The sequence below is a fragment of the Nothoprocta perdicaria genome, unplaced genomic scaffold, assembly GCF_003342845.1.
Source record: "Nothoprocta perdicaria isolate Ctin4 unplaced genomic scaffold, notPer1 scaffold_294, whole genome shotgun sequence".
Classification (NCBI taxonomy): Eukaryota; Metazoa; Chordata; class Aves; order Tinamiformes; family Tinamidae; genus Nothoprocta; species Nothoprocta perdicaria.
In genome coordinates this window covers 136,153-159,207 of record NW_020455526.1, presented here as the reverse complement: position 1 = coordinate 159,207, position 23,055 = coordinate 136,153, and the positions used below count along the sequence as shown (strand labels likewise).

The 23,055-nt window shown below is 52.3% G+C and overlaps 2 protein-coding genes across 2 annotated transcripts; both read left to right on the top strand.

Moving 5' to 3' along the window:
- The first annotated feature begins 148 nt into the window (after positions 1-148).
- Positions 149-10,932, top strand: ACAD10 (acyl-CoA dehydrogenase family member 10). The gene is made up of 13 exons (XM_026041829.1): positions 149-331; positions 832-980; positions 1,696-1,890; positions 2,290-2,448; positions 3,127-3,286; positions 3,721-3,862; positions 4,879-4,947; positions 5,637-5,818; positions 6,357-6,507; positions 7,442-7,587; positions 8,450-8,623; positions 9,131-9,475; positions 10,808-10,932. The coding sequence occupies exons 1-12, from the start codon at positions 181-183 to the stop codon at positions 9,463-9,465; spliced, it is 2,013 nt and encodes a 670-aa protein (XP_025897614.1). The 5' UTR covers positions 149-180; the 3' UTR covers positions 9,466-9,475; positions 10,808-10,932.
- Positions 10,933-13,563: 2,631 nt separating this feature from the next.
- Positions 13,564-22,530, top strand: ALDH2 (aldehyde dehydrogenase 2 family member). Its single transcript, XM_026041776.1, has 13 exons — positions 13,564-13,706; positions 14,828-14,932; positions 15,882-16,022; positions 16,676-16,755; positions 17,324-17,435; positions 18,376-18,504; positions 18,944-19,057; positions 19,400-19,502; positions 20,159-20,343; positions 20,437-20,601; positions 20,933-21,090; positions 21,542-21,656; positions 22,018-22,530. Exons 1-13 carry the CDS (start codon positions 13,578-13,580, stop codon positions 22,048-22,050), a joined length of 1,569 nt encoding a protein of 522 aa, XP_025897561.1. The 5' UTR covers positions 13,564-13,577; the 3' UTR covers positions 22,051-22,530.
- Positions 22,531-23,055: the final 525 nt, after the last annotated feature.

The following is a 23,055-nucleotide window of genomic DNA, read 5'->3' as shown; positions in this document are numbered from 1 at the left end:
TTTCCCATTGTTTCCCCTCATCTTCCCTTCCTTTTTCCCCCATCTCCCCCACCCACAGCTGGTCCCTATTCGCCCCCCTCACACACAGTGGTGCTCGGGAGCCCTAAACACCGCGTTTCTCTTCCAGGGATCACGCGTTACCTCCCCRCCTTGGCCGCGGGCCCTCTCCCCGTCGGCGCCATGTCCCTGCGGTGCCTGTCCCGAGCCATGCGCATCCCGGTGTCGGTGCCGGTGTCRGTGCCGGGCAGGYGCTGGGTGTCGTGTCCCTATAAAGCGGTGATCTTCGACGTGAGCGCCGCGCTCCTGCCGGCCCCTCGCAAGGTGGCCGCAGGTTGGTGTCCTCATCCCGCCTCGCTCTTCGTGCAYGTCCGGGCAGATTTCAGGTCTCTTTAGCGCTCAGCTCTGGTTCCAGTTCAAGAATTTGATGATTTGGCTGGTCCTCCTTCCCAGCACAATTGCACGACCCACAGAGGTAGCGCTGACAGTCATCATTTTGTGACGTCCCCAAGTCACTGAATACACTGGAAGATTAAACCATCCTGCAGTAACCCCAGCTGATACCACCTAGCAGTGGCACCCAGTGCTTCGGGACACCTCAAGGACAAGGTGTTTTCACCTCAGGGCACCCCCTCTAAAATGGGGATGAGGTGCTTTGGTTTGGGGAATGCCAGAACTTCTCTCTGCAGCTGGATAAATGACCTGAGCCCAGCACATCCCGTGTTGCATTGTCTGAATCAGATGTCAGGGCTGCAGAGGGATTTCTGGCTAGTTTCTCGGCTCTGAGGATGCTGTTTGTGCTCTCTCCTGGCTCTCTTCCTTTTCTCTATATAGACTGGGAGGTCCAGAATTGTATTCCAGCTGGCACCGTCCAACAAGCTCTACTTGCTGGAGGGGAAAATAGTCCCTCTCTGAAGTACACCAGAGGAGAGCTGTCGACTGTGGAGTTTTTGCAGGAATTTGGACAGCAGTGCTTTGACATTGTAAGCCAACTCCCACCTCCTTTCTTTGTGCTTCCTGRCTACAGGGAAGTGGGATCTCGTGGGAGATCCCAATGTGGGAACGTCACGGTTCAGCAGGGAAAAGGGAGCTTTTAAAGGAAAATGTCCTGTGGAAGTTGTTGGTGCTTTGTGTATGGAGCAAGAAGAGGGCCAGATTTACTGTCTGCAGTTTCCTAAAGGCTTCTTAGACATTAGGACATTTATTGCTATTGATCAGGGCAGACTTTTCACTGGTCCCTAGTCAGGATGATGAGCAGAATTTGCCTTYGCTTTCGCCTGCCTGAACACAATGCAAGAGTCTTCTTTTCCATTAAAAGACTTTCCCATAAAGTCTTTCTGAAGCAGCTCAGTTTAAAATGCAAGTTCCTTTCTTGTCTGCTGACTAGTAATGTTGTCTTTAACTCCACCCTGCCTTGATTCAATGACAAGCACAGTTCTAATGCATTTCCCTTTCCCCAGATCAGCTCTTTAGCTTTACTACTTTTCTGTAGAACCAGTAACATGAGAACTCCGTTTTACTTGGTCTAAGCCAAGAGATTTTCTAGCTGCCGTCCACTGCCAAAGGAAGTAAGACAGCAAAATAAGGTGATCAGGCAGTCTATCTACGCAGCCAGTCCTCATCTCACCTTTTTCTCACTGTTTAAAGAAAAAGAACCTTTATAGCTAATTATCATTATTGGGATTTCTCTTTTCTTAGGCAAATGTTTCAGTTCCAGTGGATTCCTTTCTCTTGCACTTAATCAGAAAGGAGATGATAAAACAGCTCCCCATAATGGCAGAAGCAGTACAGTGTATTCGTGCCGAAGGTCTTAAGACAGCTGTTCTAAGCAACAGCTTCTGTCTGCTGAATGAAGAGAGCTTTCTGCCTCTAGACCGAAAGCAGTTTGATGTGGTAAGCCTGGCCAGATCTCAGATTGCATTTCTCTCTCTAGCTCTCTTTTTCTCTCTTTTTTTTTTTATTTCATTGAAAATCCAGGACTGTTTAAAGTCACCTTGTCAACATTATATCATTATTGATTAATCTTTTTGCATATTTTAACTGCAATTATCTGCCCAAATCTGGATCAAGAAGATCTTGAGTGTATAATAATGACTGCCAAGGCAGTCAGCACCCAAACAGTCACTTGGAGCCCATTTCATCCAGCTCTGTCAGCCCTCCGCTTCCCGTGTCCTTTATTTCACACATTATTTTGCCTGTCAGCCTCGCGTCCTCCTGTCCTCCGTTTCCAGCGCTGCTCAGGTGTTTGTGATCACAGTAGATTCATGCATAAACCACAGTTTGTCACTACAGATAGTTGAAACTTGCCGCGAGGGAATATCCGAGCCGGATCCTCGCATCTACAAGCTCTGCTTGGAGCGCTTGCGTGTTCAGCCCCACGAATCCATCTTCCTTGATGACATCAGCCAGAACCTAAAGGCAGCAGCGCAGCTTGGCATTAAAACAGTGAAGGTACAAAGCGATGCGATCAGGGCAGGCTTTAGGTGTGGTTTCTAAGTCCAGAAACTGTATTTGACGTGAGTGGCTCGGGACTGGGAATGGCAGTGCAGCCCCGTGTTGTCAGGCTGTTTGTTTTAGCCGGTCGTTATTTCTGCAGGCTGTTGTGGGGCTGAAGGGGAGCACTGCTGGCGAAGTCTGCACCGGCCTGTTTCATTCCCAGCCTCATACCTGCAACTAGTGTAATCTTGGAGAAGTCATTTCTCCTTCACAGACCTCAGTTCCCTATTACAGAAGCAACCCTAGCCGTGTGGCTGAGACTGTATTTAATAATTTCTAGAAGCTCTGAGGCTTCACGTACCTGTCATATCAGGTCTGGATAACCCCGAGCTTTGGACATAGGTTTTTACTAAAGTGAGGAGATCAGCAGGGAAAGTGCAAGCACAGGAGAAGTGGGAAGAGCAAACCCTGCTCCTGTGCACACAGGGAATTCCAGCTCTTACTCCAGGCACCGGCACGTACCTGTGCCGTTGGAACTGGAGAGAGACGAAGGAGGGTGGCTCTGCAAGCACAGGTTCTCCGTGTTGCCTGTGCGTTTTCACAGATCAGTGCCTTTGGACTCGCAGATAAACGTATCACGTGTGCAGGCCTCGCTATCTCCTCTCACCCAGTCTCCCTCCCTCCTGCTTTCAGGTTGTTGACACAGCAGTAGCTCTCAGAGAGCTGGAAGCCTATCTGGGTTTTCCTTTGCAAGGCTTCGTTCCATATACTCGTTCCGTGAGACCAACCACGGAGATACCAAAAAGTCGTCTCCAAAAATACCTTGAATATGTCCTTGGTGGCCGGGCAACAGGTATTGCAGTGGTTTCTTCAGCCTGAAAGCTCACACATCCTTTACCCTTTGGTTCTTTCCATCATCTGACAGATAGACTGAAAATACCAATACCAAAAGGTCTCTCACCTGCCAAAAAACATTGCAGCCTATTATTATTCAGTGATCTCTCATTGTTGAACTGGGAAGCAACATTTAGCAACTTTCCTATGTGGGAGGGATTGAGCAAAAGTTGCCAAAGAGAAATGCCAGGCATGTGCCCGGCCTGCTGCCATCAGCGAGCTACTGCCATGGTCCCTCGGGATCTGGGGCAGAGAAGCAATGGGTGGGTTCCTGGTTGCTGCAAACGAGATTCCAGCCCCAAGCACAGAAAGGGAAACAAGACCTGGAGAAGTGGTGAGAAATAATCCCAGCTCTTGCTTCTGGCTGCTTACCTTTTGCTCACAACTGCTCAGGTCCGTTGATGTTACGGCAGTTTGGTCACGAAGAGCCTCCCCTGACCTACTGTGTCAAGCTTGGCGATCGCTCGCTAGTGCTGAAGAAGGAGCCCCCTGACGAGCTGCTCCCCGCAGGCCCTGCTCTCACCAAGGAGTACAGGTGAGAAGGCAGCTGCCCTGGCCGTGTTCCTGGTGCTGGCTGACTGGTGAACCCTACGGCAGGAGATCCCCAATGGCCCTGTCCTAGGGACACTGCAGTGCCACAACCTCATGCTGCTGCCCTGCAGCTGGGGCTGAACACACCACTGGGACCCTGTGCTTAAAGCTCCATGAAGGATTTTTTTTCCCTGCMACACCATGGATCCTCCCAGGCCATGGGCATAACACAGTTCTCCCTGCATGTCAGGTGAGCCAGGATCCTTCTGGAAGTCCCTGTGGCCCTTTAAAGAGCTGCCAGCTGAAAGCTCAGGACGCCTGGAGGAACGATGGCTGGTCCTGCCTGGTAGATAGGGGCACATTCCTYGTGTTGCATTTAAAGAGCATTGTGTGTGATTCCAGAATGACACTCTTTGTCCCGCACTGGTGCCCAGCCAGGCGCAGCGAGGCTTTACTGCTGTTGTCTCCTCTGTTAACTAAAGCCTGGCAGTTTTTTTTTTTTTTTTTTGCCAAGTAAACATGTTGGTTGTTCCCTCTCGGTCTGGTTCCAAAGATGGCACTCGCATTCCCGCTTGGGAGTTTCACACGGATGCTCAGCTACAGGTCGCAGCCCCTCCTCTGCCTCGTTCCCCTTGGCTCACAGTAGTTCAGACTCCCTCAACTCCTCCTCCCACACATGAGCTCCCGTGCGCCAGGGCTCCCRCTGCAAATGAGTGGCAAGGGAGCCTAGCGGAGGGCTGGCCCCCTTGTAGGGGGCTGTGCCAGGCACCTGCAGTGGCAGCAGGATGGCTCTTGTGCCCTCCCCTTGGCTTTCCAAGGAGCGTGTTGCATGGATCCTGGGGTTCTGGGCTGTATGAAGATTTTGGTGTGTTGCTTTCCCCCAGTCATGTAATTTTAGTGTATTTAACACTGACCACAGGAATCTTTAATATTGTCAATCTACCTAGTGAAAATGCAGTTCTGCTATGGATTCCCTGATGCTCTTCTGTGCTGACGTGGCTCTGTCATTTGCCCTGGCAGGATGCTGAAGGCTCTCTCGGAGGCTGGTGTTCCTGTGCCCACTGTACTTGCTCTCTGTGAGGACAGAAGGTAATCCTGTCCCTCCGCTTGCACCCTGTGCGTGATAACCTTGGGTAGAGCCCCGCACAGGCAAGGGGAAAAGAGGAGCCTGGTTCGGGTGTGAGAACCCAAGCAGGCAAAGAGGGGTGTTGGTGTGGACTAGCACAGTGAAGACACRGTGATACAAAGGGGGCCTTTGATCTGGAAGGATCCCTGGCCTGGCTGTTTGTGTTTAAAGACATGAGATCCTGGTGACTTGCAGCTCCTAGGACTGTTTATGTAAGCAGAGTGTTTCCAGAGTGCTCCTGGCCCTGTCCTTCCTTCCTGCCTCCCTTTGCCTGCAGTGCTGGTGGCCTCCATACTCAGTTGTGGTTTAGCATCGCTCGGTGCTGTTAAACAGCTGCTGGGGTCTGTCCCAGGAGCTGCTGTGTCTGCCAAACCAGGCTCGTGAAAGTGCCGTGGCCTAAACCAGCATGTGCCCTGGGCGGAGGCGGCAGCTGCCCCGAGCTCCTGCGGAGCAGGATGCCCATGGACACGCTGAGCTCGTATGGAGCAGGATGCCCGTGGACACGCTGAGCTCCTATGGAGCAGGATGCCCGAGGACACGCTGAGCTCCTATGGAGCAGGATGCCCGAGGACACGCTGAGCTCCCGCGGACACGCTGAGCTCCCGCAGAGCAGGATGCCCGTGGACATTCCGCTTCCCCCTTGCCTCCCCAGCATCCTCGGCTCTCCTTTCTACGTGTCGGAGCACTGTGCCGGCCACCTCCACAGGGACGCCGCCCTGCCCGGGCTGTCGCCCCGCCAGCGGAGSGCTGTTTACGCAGCCATGAGTGAGGTCCTCTCCAAGATCCACAGCRTAGAGCTCAGAGCAGCCGAGCTGCAGGACAGTGGGGAGCGTGGTGAGAGAAGGCTACGTATCCCCTGTTGCTGCTTTCTCATCCTGGGTATCAGCATTTCAAGGGACAGGTTGGGAGGCAGGGCTTGGTGGCAGATGGGAAGGGAAGGTGGGTCCTCTCCCCCGGCCTGCTGTGAGGGTGTGGAGAGCTGCTTGGGATCCTCCGTGTCGGTGTTTTGTGGTCCCCGGAGTTTCCTTCCTTTGGCAAGAGCTGCACTGTGGGCTCAGGGGTAACTCGCTGCTGTGTCTGACTAAACTTCCTCAGTTTGTCCCATCTCTGCAGGGCTATCTGAGAGCTGGTAGGTGCAGAAGTTGCATATTCACCCAGGGTTGCATTATTTGCATTAGAATATCAAATCCAGAGCTTAGTTATGAATGTGTGAAACCCCTGGAAATAATCATTACATCCTTGGAGCTTGTCTCAGGGTGCTGGGCAGAGACCTGCTTGGCTGTTTGTTTCTGCCTGCAGCTTTTATGTGTCTGTTTCAAAGCTTTTCTTGTGCCTGTCCCTCTTCCTGAGAGGCTCCATTCCCTTGTTGCAGGTAGTTACATTCAGCAGCAAGTTCAGACCTGGACAAAGCAGTATCGAGCTATGGAAACGCAGGCTATCCCAGCCATGGAGAGACTCATCACGTGGCTGCCTCTGCACTTCCCTGAATCCCAGAAGACAGCAGTGGTGCACGGTGACTTCAGGTACTGCTTGGCTGGCGGCCTCCCTGGACAGAGAGTGGAGAGGGGGACAGGGGATAAAGCAACGTGCACAACCTAAAAAGGTGCTGAGCTGGGCTGGCCCGGCAACCTCAGAGCATAAAATCCATGTTTTGGGTCAGATTCAGCATGTCCYGAGCAAGCAGGTGAAGGAGTGCCAGGAGCCCTTCGTGTCCTTCATGAGCTCGCAAGAGCTCTGGCAGGTGCTGTCTTGCACCCAGAGCTCCCATGTTTCCCCTGTGTTCATTTGTTTATTGATCTGCTGCAGCTTCAACCGGTGCCCATTTTTAGAGTGGGACGTGATGGGCAAGAACTGAAAGTCTGCAGGAGTGCTCAGAGCTACCGCAGCAAGGGGAGTTTTCTTCCTTGAAGGAGGTTTTGCCAGTTCTGGGCCTGGGCTCCCTTGCACATGCTGTGGTAGGTGCAGTTTCCATGCGCCTGGAAGCCAGTGAGCTCTCTGCTCCCTGGCAGGGATGTTGTTCCCTCTTTTTTCTCCTCACTAGGCTGCTGCCCTCTCCTGGGAGTCACTCTGCCAGTGAAGGCTGTACTGAACAGGATCTACAGCACACACCAGTGCAGGGCTTTCAGTTACTGCTTGCTTTAAAATGACCAGCAAATCCTCCTTGGCAGGGACTTGTCTGCATTGCTTTCTGGCTAGGCTGTCCTTCAACGTCTGTTAATGATCTGAGGCTCTAAATCATCTTATTTCATTCTTCAAAGTAAAGTTCATTATTAACCAAGGAGTTCTCTATTGAGTAATCTCAGTCCTTCCTGACCTACGCTTGCAGGAATTAATGTTTCACTTTCAAAGCAGTTTTTTGCATAGAGCAAAGGGCCTCRGAAGGCACCTGCTGCTGCTGAGTGCTGGCATTTATACCCCCTTTCGGAACTTTTCTGACCTCTTTTCCCTCTGATACAGGCTGGATAACCTGATTTTTCATCCAGAGAGGCCAGAAGTCCTTGCTGTTCTTGGCTGGAGGCTTTCAACTCTAGGAGATCCCATCTCTGATGTGGCAAATAACTGCATGGCCTACTTCCTGCCACCTCACTTTGGTACACTGAGAGGTACAGAGAGGGGTGAAGTCACATTTGACAAGCGGAGAGAGGAATCAAGAGCTCAGAAACAGACTGGCCCCTGCCCAGAGCTCAGCTGATAGTTGGGCTCACTGCTTTTGAAAATACCATATTTCCCACTCTGCCCTTTTTACTCTTCCCCTCCATCCCTCCAGGGCAGAGGCATCTTCCTGTATGTGACGTGACTGCTGTACCATGGTCCCCCTGTCCCCAGTTTGCCTGGGTTCTGCCATCCGTTTGATGAGAAAACATTGTGGCTGTGGAGCTGGCCAAGTGCTCCCTCTCCCAGCTGGTTCTGTCACCCTGTACATGAACAAGGACCTTTGTTAACAGTGGTGCCAGGGCTGGCCCCAAGGAGGAGGGCCCTGGTTCACAGCTTGCAAATCTGTGTTTAAAAATTAATTTTCATTATTTTTTCTCTCACTTGAGCTGTAAAACTAGCGAACCTCTTTTCCAGAGGAATGACAATAACCAGATCTCCTTTGGGTGGAGGAACGAGCTGTGGACTAAGCCAGACCAGAACAATTTTGCCCAGGAATCTGTATGTTACTAAAAGGAAAAATCTAGGGGTAAACATCAGGAGAATTATTGCAGCCACAGGTTTCCTGCACGGGTGAGAGCCTCGGCGCTGGCGAGCCCTGCCAGGGCCCCYTGCCCGCGCTGCCTGCCGAGCAGCCTCTCACGTTTGTTTTATTCTGAGCAGTCCAGAGCTTTGGGGCTGGTCCCTGGTGGGTGCAAACGCATCAGATCAGCCCACGCTTAGAATATAGAACCTGCCTACTAACCCGCCTGCACGGCTGTGCCCCGAGCCCCGCTGTCTGCTCACCCACTGTTGCCCCTTTGCATCTTCCAGGCTTGCGGGAGCGTGATCCGGCGCGCCTGGGAATCCCCACGGCAGAGGAGTATTCCCAGATGTACTGGGACCGCATGGGAATGCAGCACCCCGAGAACTGGAATTTCTACATGGCCTTTGCCTTCTTCCGCCTGGCCGTGAGGCTGCAGGGACTGCACAAGCGCTCTCTGAGGGGTGAGGAAGCCGGGCAGCCCCGCGCAGGCCCCGGGACGGGTGACACTGCTGGCTTCTCAGGCAGACYGTGCTGTGCAGTCACGTCGTGTCCTGCGAACACAAGGAAGGGCCCAAAGGGAGCACAAACTGGGCACTTCCCCATATCTTTGCTCTTTGCTGGTTGCAAGCTGCAGGTGGCTTTTTGCCTTTATCGGAAGTTCTTGCATTGTTGCTTTTCTTTSATGGGGGAATTGAGCAGAGGCCAGAGCTCAGAGTCGTGTCCTACAGGTGGAGCTCTGAGCCTTCAGACTCTGCTTTAGCAGGGACAGTCGCAGGGCGTTGCTGGGCCGTCTCAGTGGAGTTTTTCTCCATACACCTGGGAGCTTTGCTCAGGGAACAGTGCTGTTTTTCCTGTTCCTTAGAGAGGAGTCTTTGGGTCCTGCAGGGCTGGCTTTGGCTAGGGCACATGTGGGTGTTTGGGATGTGACTGTATAACTGCAGAAGTGACAGTTCTTCTCTTGTCACCAGGCCATGCAAGGCCAGCCCCAGGGGAGAGCTTCCAGGAGCATGCAGAGTTCGTCGCTGACCTGGCTTGGGATTTTGCCATAAAAGAAGGATKCCGTGTGTTCAACCGCCTCCCCACCACGAAGCCTTTCACAAGACCTTACAGTACACAGGCCAGGCTTGGGCTGTTCTTCAGCAGAAGTTATGTTACCCAAGCACATCCTGGGGCAGCTCATGCACTCAAAATTCCTCTGCTTGTTCCTCTTGTTGGCTTTTTGGAGGCAACTGGAAAGTGTCATAGATATCCAGTGGGGTCACCAGATTTCCCGGCACAGTTGGACTCCACATTTTCTTCTTGAAAAACCTAAGGTGAGTCACTTTCCTCCTCAAAGTAACCTTACTTTGTTCRACCTGCAGAGGGGTAGGGGCTCTGGGCATGTTTCTAGGTGCTCTTTGCATTCCTGACCACATCACACTTGCTCAGAGAGCCCTACACCTAGGAGCAAGGGGGAAAGATTCCTTTGCTGGCAACATTTAGGTGGCAGAGTTTGTGTTAAGGGCAGCCGCAATTTCTGAGGCCAGGACTCCCTTCCAAGAAGAACAGACTAATGCCAGGTGAGCTGTAACCACTGATCCTTACCTACCAAGGGGCAGGGTCAACTCATGCTGCCACYGGAGTTGATGGAGTCCCCAGAGCCTGGCTGGGCTTGGTCTTTTAGCGCCTGGCAGTCCAGTTCTTGGTCGCTCCCTTCTCCTGGCAGGATTCTGCAGCATCACTGCTCTCCCTGTGGGAAACTGCATCCATTCTCCTTGCTCCAGATGGGAGCGTTGCCAGGCTCTTGCTGTGCTGCCTTGGGAGGCTCCTCAGCTGTGCAGGGCACTGCTCACTACCACACAGCTTCATTTCCTCCCTTTTATTCTCTTATCTTGCTCTCCCTGCAGACACCCAGCTGCAAACAGTGTCCTGCCCAGTGATAAGAGCGTGATCAGGCCTTGAGGTGCTGGGTTGTCTCTTGGACTTTGGYCCTGCCGTCGTCTTTGGCTCATCCTGTGCACAGAGCAGCTCCTGCTGCTTCAGGCTCCAGCCTGAATCGCTGAAGCAAAAGGGCCCTGGCTGTTCCTGGTGAGGTGGTGATGACGCAGAACCCTCGAACCCTCCTTGCAAAGTGACCTGCCTGGTCACTTGTCGGGGCACTGGCAAAGATGGGAGTAGCACCAGTCCCTTCAATTGTAGCATTTTAATTATGCAGCTCTTCTTTCTACCAATGCAAGGCAAGTTGGGCCACTAGGCAGGTATTGGGACACCTGGCTCCCCTTGCAGATGTTGCAGGCCTGAGTGATTCCAATTTGTCCCTGGCAGGGTGCAGCTCGGGGTGCTGGCAGCTCAGGGTGGTTGCTGCCATGGTGGTATTATTAGCATATTCTAGTGACATTATCAAATTCCAGCATGGTATTTAACTCTCTCTTAGCTGCCTCATCAGTTATTCAGTCTTTAAGAAGCATTTCCTTGTGCTCAGGCAGAAACCAGCAGGAATCTGTATTCTGGGCTACTTAGCAGCTGATGCCCTGAGAAGGCAGAAAACGAGGGGAAAGAGCAGCTCTATGGAACCTGGCAGTGCCGTTCCTGCTGTTCGGCCAGGGCTGGCTGCCGCCTGCTCACTTGGTTTCCAAGTAATGGTTTCTGATCTTATTCTCATGCAGGTCTGAGGAACAGAGCGGCGCTGACCCGGGAGGTCCCCACGTCTCACTGGAGGCAGCTGAGCTGCTGGCCCCGGCGCCGCGGCAGAGCTTGTGCAGCTGKGACGCCCCTGAATTTCAATGGTGCTGCTGCCATCTGGTTCCAGAGCCATTATTGCCAGGCCCATTAACGGTGGGGCAAAATCCATCCCATTCAAGGGCAGTCATTCAACAGCAGCCTTGCGAGGGGGAGAGCAGGTCAGGAGTGACCAGACAAGGATGCACATCTTGATTTCTGTGGTAAGGAGAAGGAAGCAGGATATCTCTTTTTGCTCAGCACGACGCCTCCAGCAACCTGCAGGGCTGGAAAWGCTGCCGTGAGCGGCACCAGGAGTCGGATCAGAACATGCAGGGCTCATGAACCTGAGGTCGTGCCTGGGGCCCTGGAGCTGGGAGGAACTTGGAAGATTCCCATGTCCTGTGACTGCAGTGAATATCTCTGGGTTTCGTTGGGGACCAGGGACAATGTGGACCAGATCATCAGAGGCTTGCAGTGCTTTACAGAGACTTGGGCATGCTAATTCCTCTTTACGTGGGCTCTTTATGTGTAATCTGTTTTAACACTATATTAAAATGAGGGACCCGCTTCCTTAAGCTTGCTTGATATTGACAAGTTCAAGTCTTCAGTATCTTATGTCCCTTTTGCTCCATTGGAAGCACCATGTCTGTCCGGCCAGTGGGATACACAGCTCGCAGCTTCCTTGACCACCCAGTAGCCGTCCTGGCCTGGCCCTCTGACAGGTCCCAGCAGTGACTTGTGTCACAGCCCCGGAGCTGGCGCCGGTTCCTCCAGCTAAGATCCCTCAGTGGCTGTGGTAGGCGCTGGGTCCTGCTCTTTCGGGTGCCCCGGGGTGGCCATACTGGGAACTCAATGCGGAGACAGAGCAACCCAAGAGTGGGAGGGAAGCCGCAGACCTGACCTGCGCCGATGGTTTATCAAGGGATCCAGGGTGAAATTCACCCCCATCCCAGGCATTTGGCCGTGCTGTGGGAGGGGGGCAGCCTCTGCCAGCATGTGCAGCCCAGGTGCTTTCCTGGCATCCGAAGCTGGCTTTGCGTCCCCAGCGTCTCCTCTTTCGGGCAGGCAGGGCCCAGAGCCTGAGCCTGGCAGCTGGGTGTGCCGGGAGAGTGTTTGTTCTCTTGCGTGGGGTTTTAATTTGCTGAGTTGGTCTGTTCAGCTCCGGGGAAGGGATGRGCTCTGCTCAGGAGCAGCAGAGGCGGCAGCACAGGGCTCATGCCCTGGGTCACCACTTGTCCACCTGAGATTCATCAGGAAACGCGTGAAGGCCAGAGCATGGGAGCTTGCCCCAAGTGAGAGCAACCACAGCTCTCAGGGAGCATCTCCTCATGGCTACAAACCCAGCAGGTCTTTCCAGTCTAATCCCAAAGTGCTTTAACACGTACAGGTCTGGAAGTGGGGAGAGAACATGTTGGGACAAGCGGTTCTCACAGCAGCCACCTCRTAAAGGGCCACAGGGCAGGGCTCTCTGCCTGGCGCACGACTGGGAATCTCATCAGGAATCTCTGCAGGAGATACGAGTGGCTGAGGGATGCTCAGATCCCAGTATAAGACGATTTCTTTGCAGCTGATCCAGAACCGTGCGGCCTAAGCTGAGCCCTGTTGGATAACCTTGGGCAACAGCTTCATCTCGCCGGATTTTATGCCTGCAAAACTGGGCAGTTATTTTTCTCCTGAATTAAATGCCTGAAGACCCTGCAGGTGCTGGAGTTGCATGTTACYACCAAGGCTCCGAGGGCTTTCAGGACAGTGGATTAAACTATTTTTGAATTGAAAAGAATGTACAATTCTTMAGGCCACTTAAATCAGAGCCAGCCACACAACCTCTCACGGAGCCCTCAGCAGCTGCCCTACAGGAGTCGCAGAAATGCTGTCAGCAGGAAACCACCACGCGCTTATTCTGATGTTACACATTCTTTTAGTCCTTTTGGGCTGTGGTTTCCTTGGCGATGACAACGATAGCTTTAAAATACACCCTGTTTGTTGTCACGTGTTAGACATGCTGGATTGTGCAAGGCATCGTGAGCCAGCAAGCAGAAAAGGCCTTTGGCCTCTGCTGGGAGGGTTTTGCAAAGGCCGGAATTTGCAGGCGCCGAGGAGAGTGCTGCTGCTCAGGCCCTGCCGGCCTCCCTGCTCCTCCCCACACACAAGTTCCTTGTTCGGACTCCGTGTGCACAATAACAGCAGCACATTTGAGTGGCCAGGGATCCCAGCACTGCTCGGCGTGTAAACCAACTAAGTTGTCATGCTTTCCCTGTGCAGTTAATGTAGTTAACAGTAAATTGACTGAAGAACAGAGATGTTTCTGGTCTCCCTCTGCCTTTATTCCCTCGGTGATGACACGATGTGTGCGTCCCTGCTCAGGGAGCCCCGTGGCAGCTGCCAGCAGGTTTATCCCAGCACCGTTATTCCGAGCAGGCCCTGGACGCCGCTCACACCTCGGCCCTGATCCCTGTGCCAGGGCAGTCCTGAGCCTGTCTGGTGCTGAGCCCAGTCGTACCAAGCTGTGCTGAGCCAAAGCAAGGGAGCAGGGCGGTGCCGAAGCGAGTGTGGCCGCGCCAAAGCAAGCGGGCCGAGCTCCTTTGCTCTGAATTGAACCACGCCGAGTGCAGCTGAGCCAAAGGGAGCTGGTGGGAGCAGGGCCGGGCGCCGTGGCGCGYACCGCCCCGCGGGGAGGAGCCGTCGCAGAGCCCGGAGCAGCGGCCACAGCGCAGCATGTTGCGGGCAGCGGTGTGCAGCGCGGCCCGGCTCTGCCGCGGCCCGGCCCGGCTCCGCGCGCCGCTCTCGGCCGCCGCCGCCGCCATCCCCGCGCCCAACCCGCAGCCTGAGATCTCCTGCACCAAGGTTGGGAGGGCCGCGGCCCGCTCCCTTGCTCGCTTGTTTGCCTCCTTGCTTGCCCACTTGCTTGCACCCTTGCTTGCTTGTTTGCTTCCTTGCTTGCCCCCTTGCTCGCTTGTTTGCTGTCTTCGCTTGTTTGCTCCCTTGCTCGATTCCTTGCTCGCTTACTTGCTCGCAGCTGGAGCTCTGCTGGAGCCTTGAGCCTGAGGGGTTGGAGGCAGCCAAGGGACAAGGGCTGCGAGGCCCCAGCTGCTGCAGGGCCTCCGGGCGCGCTTTGGCCCAAAGCCCCGTGCTTCCCTCCAGGAAAACGATTCCGGGTGCASCAGGCAGGCTGGGCAGAGGCTGGTGGCATCGGCTCAGTACTGGACATTGCCCAAGCGCTGCCGTCGGCGCGAGCGAACAAAGAGCAGAAGCTGAGGGGGCTGTGGGGCAGAGGGAACCTGCTCTGCCCGGCTCTGTTATCTGCAGGCGTTGGGTGGCTGCCTGGTGCAGGGCTGCCCCGCGTGGTGCACTGGGGAGGCTGGAGCTGCCCTCGCAGACCTCCGAGCCCCCCTGCCCCCGCGAGCGGCTCGAGCGCGCTGGTCCTCGGCGAGCACCGCGATCTGACGCCGCTGGCCTCTCGTGGGCCTGACGTGGAGAAGTTCACTCGGGTGGAGAAGGGAAGCCAGGGGTGGAAAGCTAGTGCCTGGCCTCTGGTTCTATCCCGGCACAATGTAACGGTAAAATTGTGTAAAAATTGAGTAAAAATTGTGTATATTGTGTAAAATCAGCTGGTAAGAGAAGTGCTGCAAAAGTTCCAATACCAGATATCAAACCGACCGTGTTATGAAGCATTTTTATGCCCTTGACTCTCCTGAGCATCCTGGCATCCCTGTGCAGCTCCAGSTAGACATGTTCCCATCTGGGAAGAACCTCTGAAATGGGAACTACTTCCAGCTCCCTTGCTGTTTGCCGAGCTGAGGTTTCATTTTATTACTCGCTGACTTTGTTGCTGGTCGYGCGCTTCCAGACTAAAACATCCCCTAGTTAAGCAACCTGTGAAGATGCCAGCAAGCAAATAAAGTCCTTAGTGATTCTGCCCGGGCTCGGCTCAGAGTCTTAACRCTGCTTTGCTTTTTGTATTCCAGATTTTTATTAATAATGAGTGGCACGATGCCATCAGCAAGAAAACCTTCCCTTCTGTCAATCCWGCAACAGGAGAAGTCATCTGCCAGGTGGCTGAAGGCGACAAGGTAAATGTTGACTTGGYGAGATTAGAGTCTGTAGTGAAAAGAAGAGGGAGGGAAAGTGGGAATCAGATTTTCCCTGGATCTTATTCAAGGCTCTCTAGGGATCTGTGGCAGAGCTGAGGGTTTTTCCCAGCAGTTTTGGTTTCCTGCTGGTGTCTGGAAACTTGTCCCTATTCCCCAGTGGAGTGGAGAGAGAAGGGAATCTGTAGCTGTGTGTTTGGCCATGGGAGACTGGTTTGTTCTGTTGGGAGCCATTACAATCAGCCAGAACAGTGAACCCACTAGACACAAGTTAATGCCACAGCAGAGCAAAATAATGGGTTAGGGATATTTGATCAAGTGAAAAAAACACAAAAACATTTTGACTATCTCCTGGTGAAACCAGTATCAAAACAACCTCTGCAGCTTTTGATTTGCCTCGTTCTGGAGTACAAATATTAACCCAGTAGCTGGCATTGCGGAAATAACTCGACGATGTTTGCACTGCATGTAGCTGAAATAGCACAGTGTGAGTAGCCGCGGTGGCTGCAGCACCCGCCTGGTCACCGCACCCTCAGCCGCCTCTTCCCAGGGATTCCCTGGGAGAGATTCCAGCGGCGGGGCCAGCGGACAGGCCTTCCAAAGGCCAGGGAGGGCTTCATCCGTCTTTTGTCAGGGCTTTTTGAATATTTTTAATCTGTGGCATTATTGACAACTCCCAGCTTTTGGGTTTGTCTGCCTGCTGGCCTCTTTGGCAAACGCCAAGTGGCCAAAAGCGTGGTGATGCTGGCCGCATTTGTGGGTTGCCCTGTTCCTGCTGGTCGGGAGCCGGAGGGATCCATCGCTTGCTCCCGCTGCCCCTGGCCAGCCAGGCCGGCCCCCGCGCTCAGGGTCCTCTCTGCTGCGGCCGGCTCCTCGTGTGCGGCCGCTTGGCTGCTCTTTGCTCACCCTCCTTGTCTGGATTCCTCCACAGGCCGATGTGGACAAGGCCGTGCAGGCAGCCAGGGCGGCCTTCCAGCTGGGCTCGCCCTGGAGAAGGATGGACGCTTCGCAGCGGGGGAGGCTGCTCCACCACCTCGCCGACCTCATTGAGCGGGACCGCGCGTACCTGGCCGTGCGTGTCGCACACCGGCGGCGGGCTGGCCCCGCGCGGGGTTTGGGGCTCCCGGGAACGGCGTACGGGCGTGGAGGCTGTGCAAGATGAGGCGTGCAGCAGGGAACACCAGTGCCCTCGCGTCAAGGCTGCTTGTAGTGGGGAGGGAGATCTTGTGCAGGCTCTCACGGGCCCTCGGGGTGTGAAAGCACTGGAGATGTGCACAAGTCGATGGTGTGAGGCCTCGAGCAACCGGGTCTGCCTTTGAAATCTGCTTCAGCAGGAGGCTGCACCAATTAAGACCTCCAGTCCCTTCCAACCTAAATTGCCTGCAATTCTAACTCTGAGCATGTCGTTGGATTAAAGCAAGTCTTCCAGCCTGGAGAACAGGCCCAGCCAGTGCCATCATTCACTACGAGTTTGGTTCAGTTTGCAAACTTCCTCTTGTTGTCATTAGGGACCTARGGCTCGTAGCCTGCACCCTGGGAAGGAGCAGAGCATCTGTGCATCAGAGCCCTTCTTCAGAGGGCTGCAAGGGATGGGGAAATATTTTGGGGAAGCTGAAGGTTAGCACAAATAGGCAGATCAGACCCAAAGATCAAACCAACGTTGCACCTAAACCTGTGTGCGACTTTCCCCACCTTCTCTCCAGGCAGTTTCTCTGTCTTTTGTAGGCGCTGGAGACTCTGGATAACGGCAAACCATACTCTATTGCCTACTTGGTGGATCTGCCCATGGTGGTGAAATGTCTCAGGTAGGCACCGAGCCAGCGGCTCATGACRGGTTCCAGCTGTGCTACCAAGGTCCTTCATGGGGGCTCCGGAACGGATCTTCCTGGGGCTGAACACATCACTGAGAGACATTGACGAGGCTCAAGTCTCTGCYTGGAGGTCCCTAAGAGATGTTAAAAGATCATACGAAACAGAGCAGGTCACACTGTGGTCTGACTGGACCCACTTTGTGGTTGGGTTGGGTAGGAGTGATCTGAAACTTCCATTCATTTCACAGGATGCTCCTKCCCGCTCTCTACTGTGGGGGTTTTTCTCCCACTATACACAGAGCATATACAAATGGCAGTGACCTATGTCACATCACAGCAGAATGTGTGTTATGTGAGGCACGGCCGAGTGCAGGAGACAAATGTCTGTATTYACTGTCTGTTGTTAAAATCATCTGCTTGGGAAACATTTGTCCGAGTGTGTATTTTTATAAGTAACTAAAAAAAGTGAGGGAAGGAAATAGCTGGAGGAAATCTCTCTCGTTTTCTTATAGTAGGAGACTCATTATTCTAAATTCAGTGACTAAAATGTTACCATTGCCAGATATTTTGCAGGCTGGTCTGATAAATTCCATGGAAAAACTATCCCTTTAGATGGAGATTTCTTCTGTTACACAAGACACGAGCCAGTGGGAGTCTGTGGACAGATAATCCCAGTGAGTAAAATGTATCTGTAGTTCCTGCAAGTATTTCAGGAATTCAGTGTTGCCATAAAGGGCTATCTTAAAATGCAAGATATTATCCAAGGCTGAGTACTGTTTCYTTCCAGTGGGAAAGCAAGTTAAGAACTCTCACTTTGCTCCAGCAGCACAGAACTAGCTTGTTGATTTTGTGGGCTATCTGTGAGGGTCTTTTTTGTGTTTGTCTTTTTGTGCGGGAAAGTAGAATTAAAAAATATTTGTAGAGTTATCCTGCTACCATTAGCACCTTCAATCCTACAGCTTGGTGACCAAATTATTAGCAGAAATAATAGTTAAACTTTAAATTACTACTTAAGTGAGCATTTATCATTAAAAGCAAAACTTAGCATGATGAGGAAATGAAAAACTAGCATGCAAAACTCAATTGTTTGTGCCTGATCTTATTTCCGTGAAGGTAAAAAGCTTAGTGAGGTGGTTTGGTAACAACAAGGCCACATTATGCAATGATCCACAGATAGTATGACCTGCTTATAGGAGTAGCTGCGTTCTGTTTTTGCATGTTTTTGTATTTGCATTAAGTAAGAACTGAATGTAAATGCCTGGCTTTGGAATTGACACCTCTTTGAGCTCAGTCACRGTAAACAGACTTGCTTTCAAAACTGCTCAAAAGAGCAGAACAGCATTTAACGGCTAAACTGACAGTGAAAGGAAATTCCAGAAAAGTTCTTTTTTTGAGGTGTTATTGAGAAACCTCAGCCTTCAGTTTACAGCTTTCCTGGATGAATAGAAGRCTTAAAGTGCTTAAGGGGAACTGAACAAGTTGCAGGACAGCTAGGGAAGGATCAAAGCCTGGTTCCATAGGTGCTGCAGCAGACTGGAGTGAAGCTCACTGTTTATTTACCGATAAACTGAAAATGTGCAAGTTCAGACCAGCAAATAYGTTCTTGTTTTATAGTGGAACTTCCCGCTGTTGATGCAAGCTTGGAAACTTGGGCCTGCCCTGGCGACTGGGAATGTGGTTGTGATGAAAGTGGCGGAGCAAACACCCCTGAGCGCTCTCTATGTCGCTAGCCTGGTCAAAGAGGTGAGCAAAGAGCTGCTTCTCACCTCGTGAGAGGASAAGGCTTCTCCGATCCGAAGAAAGGCCCAGGTGTCTTGTGTGTCCCCGCATGTGGTTTAGCTCAACGCTCCCTTTTCTTTCCACGTGTCAGAGGGTGTCACTCGGRCTGAGGGAAGGACTCTGTGATGCTCCGTGACACAACTAGCCTGTCCTCTACCTAGAGGACAGCTGTGCTTCAGAGTGAGGGGAAAGCAAACGTGTAGCTCCAAGCTAAATTTAAGGTAGTGGGGAAGAAATTTAGTCCTTGCAAACTAAACAGTAAAGCTGAGGACCTGGGCAATGAAATGAGGTGGAGCAGGCTCTGCTCTTCTTAGCATTTGGAAGCATTGCTGCCAGGGCAGGGCAGGCACAACCTTTGATTTGTGAGACGAGTAACGCTGCTGTGTCCCCTGCGAACTGGCAGGCGGGATTCCCACCCGGCGTGGTTAACATCATTCCCGGCTACGGGCCTACGGCAGGGGCTGCCATCTCTTCCCACATGGACGTTGACAAAGTGGCCTTCACTGGCTCCACAGAGGTAAGGGACTGCCTTAACCTTCAATTCGCGGGGTTGTAGGGAATATGTCACTGTAATGCCTTGCCTTCTACAACTTCCCTTAAAAACTACACCTGGCTTCAAGGTGTGACATTTATTTTTACTTAAGACTCTTCTCAGGTGCTTTCTTTAGAGCACTTCTGCTTTCTTTGAGCTGCTCCTTACTGTAAGTGAATCTCTGGGCAGACTTCAGTTGTTTCTTGATGCCCGGGCAGTGAAGAGATTRTCCTTACACTGCTGGCTGAGATCTTAAACCAACCCCTCCGCCTGTTGTTGCAGTTCTCGGGAGTTTAGCTCCTAAAACATGTTCTTCTCCCGGGGCAGGTTGGGCACCTGATCAAGAAGGCCGCAGCAGAAAGTAACCTGAAGAGGGTGACACTGGAGCTTGGAGGAAAGAGTCCAAATATCGTCCTGTCCGATGCTGACAGTAAGCACCTGCTAGCTTCACATTTGATCTGTACCTCTCAACTTGGGCCTTCTGCAGGCGGAGCTCRAGGGGAAACATTTCTGTCACATAAGCCTCCAGCTCTGGCACCACCCGGCTCTCCTCGCCCAGGAAAGCGCCGGTGCCTCCCACTGCAGCTGCTGCGTTTGTGTGTCGAGGCTGCTCCACTCCCACTTCTTTCCCATTAGTGCAGTTCAGTTACCCACAAATAGGGATTGTTTTGGTATTTTCTTTCAGTCTTTTTTCTGTTTATTTTTTTCTTGCTCTTAGTTAAACACACTTTTGGGAGATACATTTTAAAATGCAGCTAAAGCGAGACACCTTTTAAAAGGCAGAAGGAAGGAAACTCTACTAGGTCCAAAAAAAACATGTCCTTAATACCCGATAATTTTTAATGGAAACTGTAATCTGCCTCAGCTCAGATCTGTTTTCTTCTGTAATGCAGGGTGTTCATACGGATCTTTGTACTTAATTTGGGCCACCCCAAAGCACTGAAAGTGGATGTCAGCTGAAAGGACTTTGTATCACAAGTGTTCCAGTATTTGGCACGAGAATTGTTCAAAAGAAGCAGCCTTTTGACTCCCTGGTTGATTTTGCTATGATCATTTATTTGTTTTCTTTTYTCTCCCCAACCTCAGTGGGCTGGGCTGTGGAGCAGGCCCATTTTGCCCTCTTCTTCAACCAAGGGCAGTGCTGCTGTGCTGGATCCAGAACGTATGTCCAGGAGGATATTTACCAAGAGTTTGTGGAGAGGAGTGTGGAGAGAGCCAAGGCCAGGGTGGTGGGCAATCCGTTTGACTTCAAAACCGAGCAGGGACCTCAGGTGAGAGCAGGAAACCTCTTCACCTGATAGTTCACAAAATAGCCCCAATCCAGAGGAGCTGGCAGAGCTTTTGTTTGTCTTAATGGCTTCCAGGTAGATGAGGAGCAGTTTAAGAAGATCCTTGGCTACATTAGCACTGGGAAGCGTGAAGGAGCCAAACTGCTGTGTGGTGGCAACCCGGCTGCAGACAGAGGCTACTTCATCCAGCCGACCGTCTTTGGAGACGTGCAGGACAACATGACGATTGCCAGGGAGGAGGTGGGTCCTGCAGCACCTTTCCATCCATGAGCTTCCCACTTCTTGGCCATTTTGCCCCATTTCATGCAAAAAGAAATTGGTCTGCAAAGTACAAGACCTTAATGAGCTGCAAGGGGAAACAGGAATTCAACGCTTCTTGCAAGGTGACCACTGCAAGCTGCACTCCAGGCTGTATCTTGGCTGCTTTGTAATACTGGAAGTGACCACACTGATACTTGCAATTTGATCTCTTGTGTAACTTACAATGTACACGTGCAACCCCAGCATCAACCACGGCCTGTCCTGTGATCCATGTACAGAGATTTTCATGTGTTCTGTTTCTATTTTTTAGATATTTGGGCCAGTCATGCAGATCCTGAAGTTTAAAACTATCGAGGAAGTGATTGAGCGAGCAAATGACTCCAAGTACGGTCTAGCAGCAGCAGTCTTCACAAAAGATCTCGACAAAGCCAACTACGTGTCGCAGGCTCTGCGCGCCGGCACTGTGTGGTAAGCCCTGACACCTCCGCTCACAGCGGCCGCAGCTCCCCTCCCTGCTGGCATTTCTCTTTCAGGCTTTCTCTTTGATAGCTTCTCTTTTCTTCCCACCTAGTTTTACGCCTACTTCACTGAATATTATGTCACGCCTTGAATTTTAGTGACAGTTTTGGAGATCTGAATCTCACCTTAAAAAAAAAAAACTGAAAAAATCTCACCTTTAAAATTAACTGATTAAAAAATCAGTTTTATCATCTTTTGTTTCCCAATGGACCATCAGGAAATGTTTTTTTTTTTGTCCTGACTCAGGGTCCAATATTTCCAATTAACTCATTAGAGTTGCCTTAGAGATCTAACAGAGGTGGAAATCCAGCCTGGGAATTCAGTAGCCTCTCYGCTGTAAACAGCTGAGATGTTCATTTGCGGAGATCCCTCCATCACKGAAACTTTGTGTCCTTTCCAGGATAAATTGTTATAACGTGTTTGGCGCACAAGCCCCATTTGGTGGCTACAAGACATCAGGAAATGGGCGAGAGCTGGGAGAATACGGTCTGGATGCATACCTGGAGGTGAAAAACGTGAGTCGCTTTCCATCTGACTATTTCCCAACAGTCTGCTGTGCTGCCARACAAAGCCAAACTTACCTAGGAGCTTAACGCTTTAACTACCAGTTGCCTGCACCACTTGGTGCTCTCCTTGGGTGATCAGTGTAGCTGTTTCTTAGTGTAAAGCATTCAAGTGCGTTGGTCCTTGGTGGCTTCATTTTGTGGATTGCTCCCCAAGGAGCACGTGCTGGAAGGCACCAGCTGCAGGGAACAGCCCTTACAGCGGGGACAGGTCTGGTCCTCCCCTGTGACGCCGCCACTTCTCTGCTCCCACGTGGGTAACGCTGAGCCCTGTCTCCAGTGAATCTAACTTATGGCATTTTTCTTTTTCTAGGTGACAATCAAAGTCCCACAGAAAAACTCCTAAGAGGCAGTAGCTTCGCCATACATTTGACCTATGCAGCTTCATGAGATACAACACAAGGAACCCTCCTCTTAAAACACACAAAAGTTACCTGGAGAACACATAACTCCATGTTTACCTGATAAAGCAATGTTTCCTGAGGGAGTTTTTGCTTAAAACCTTACTTGGCTTTAACCCTTTAAATACCAATTACAGTCTTATGCAATCAAATACTATTACTGCATCTGTATCTAAGAATGTGCTTTTTTAAAGAAAATATTGTTACTTTTCTAATCTGCAGGCGGCTTTTTAATGACATCATAGCTAGCTGCATAAGCAAAATCCTTAACCTCCACACCTACCCCCCGCTCCGTAAACAAAATAAAATGAGATTCAGRTCTGTAACGCAGCAGGACGATAACTCATCCATGTGAATTTGTGAGGTAAAAGTTGGTTCTCACCTGCTTGTACCCRCTCTCATTGTATCTACTCATAATAAACATTCTTGTCTCAGTAAAACCGGTCTTGAATTTTGTAGCAGTTTCTGCCTGCTCGCTCTGCAGGAACACAGGTATCTGAAGAGGGGACGGGGCTTCTTCATGCCGGGCCCCTCTCGCCCAAGGGCTCTCCGGCCCCGCGGCCGCCTCAGGCACCGCCCGGCTCCCTCAGCAACGAGCGACCGTTGACGCCTCACGGCGGCGCCAACACGCACGCGCCGAAGTATCGCGAGACTTCGCGCCRCGGCGCTGCTCTCGCGAGGGCTCCGCGGTGGGCGGGGCACGGGAGGGAGGGGGCGGGGCCGTCAAGCGACTAAGCCCCGCCTCTCCTCTTTGCTCCGTGGCCCCGCCCCGATCTTGACGTCATCAGGAAGCGCTCATGCCAGGAAGGCCCCGCGGGAGGGCCTTGGTGCCCGCGTGGCGCCCTTAGGCGCTTCGCCGAGCGCCTGTCAACGCCGTGTCCCGCGCGGCGGCGGCTTCTAAAATTCCGCGGTGCGCGCGCGGCAGCGGCGGCGGGCCCGGGCCGCCCCCC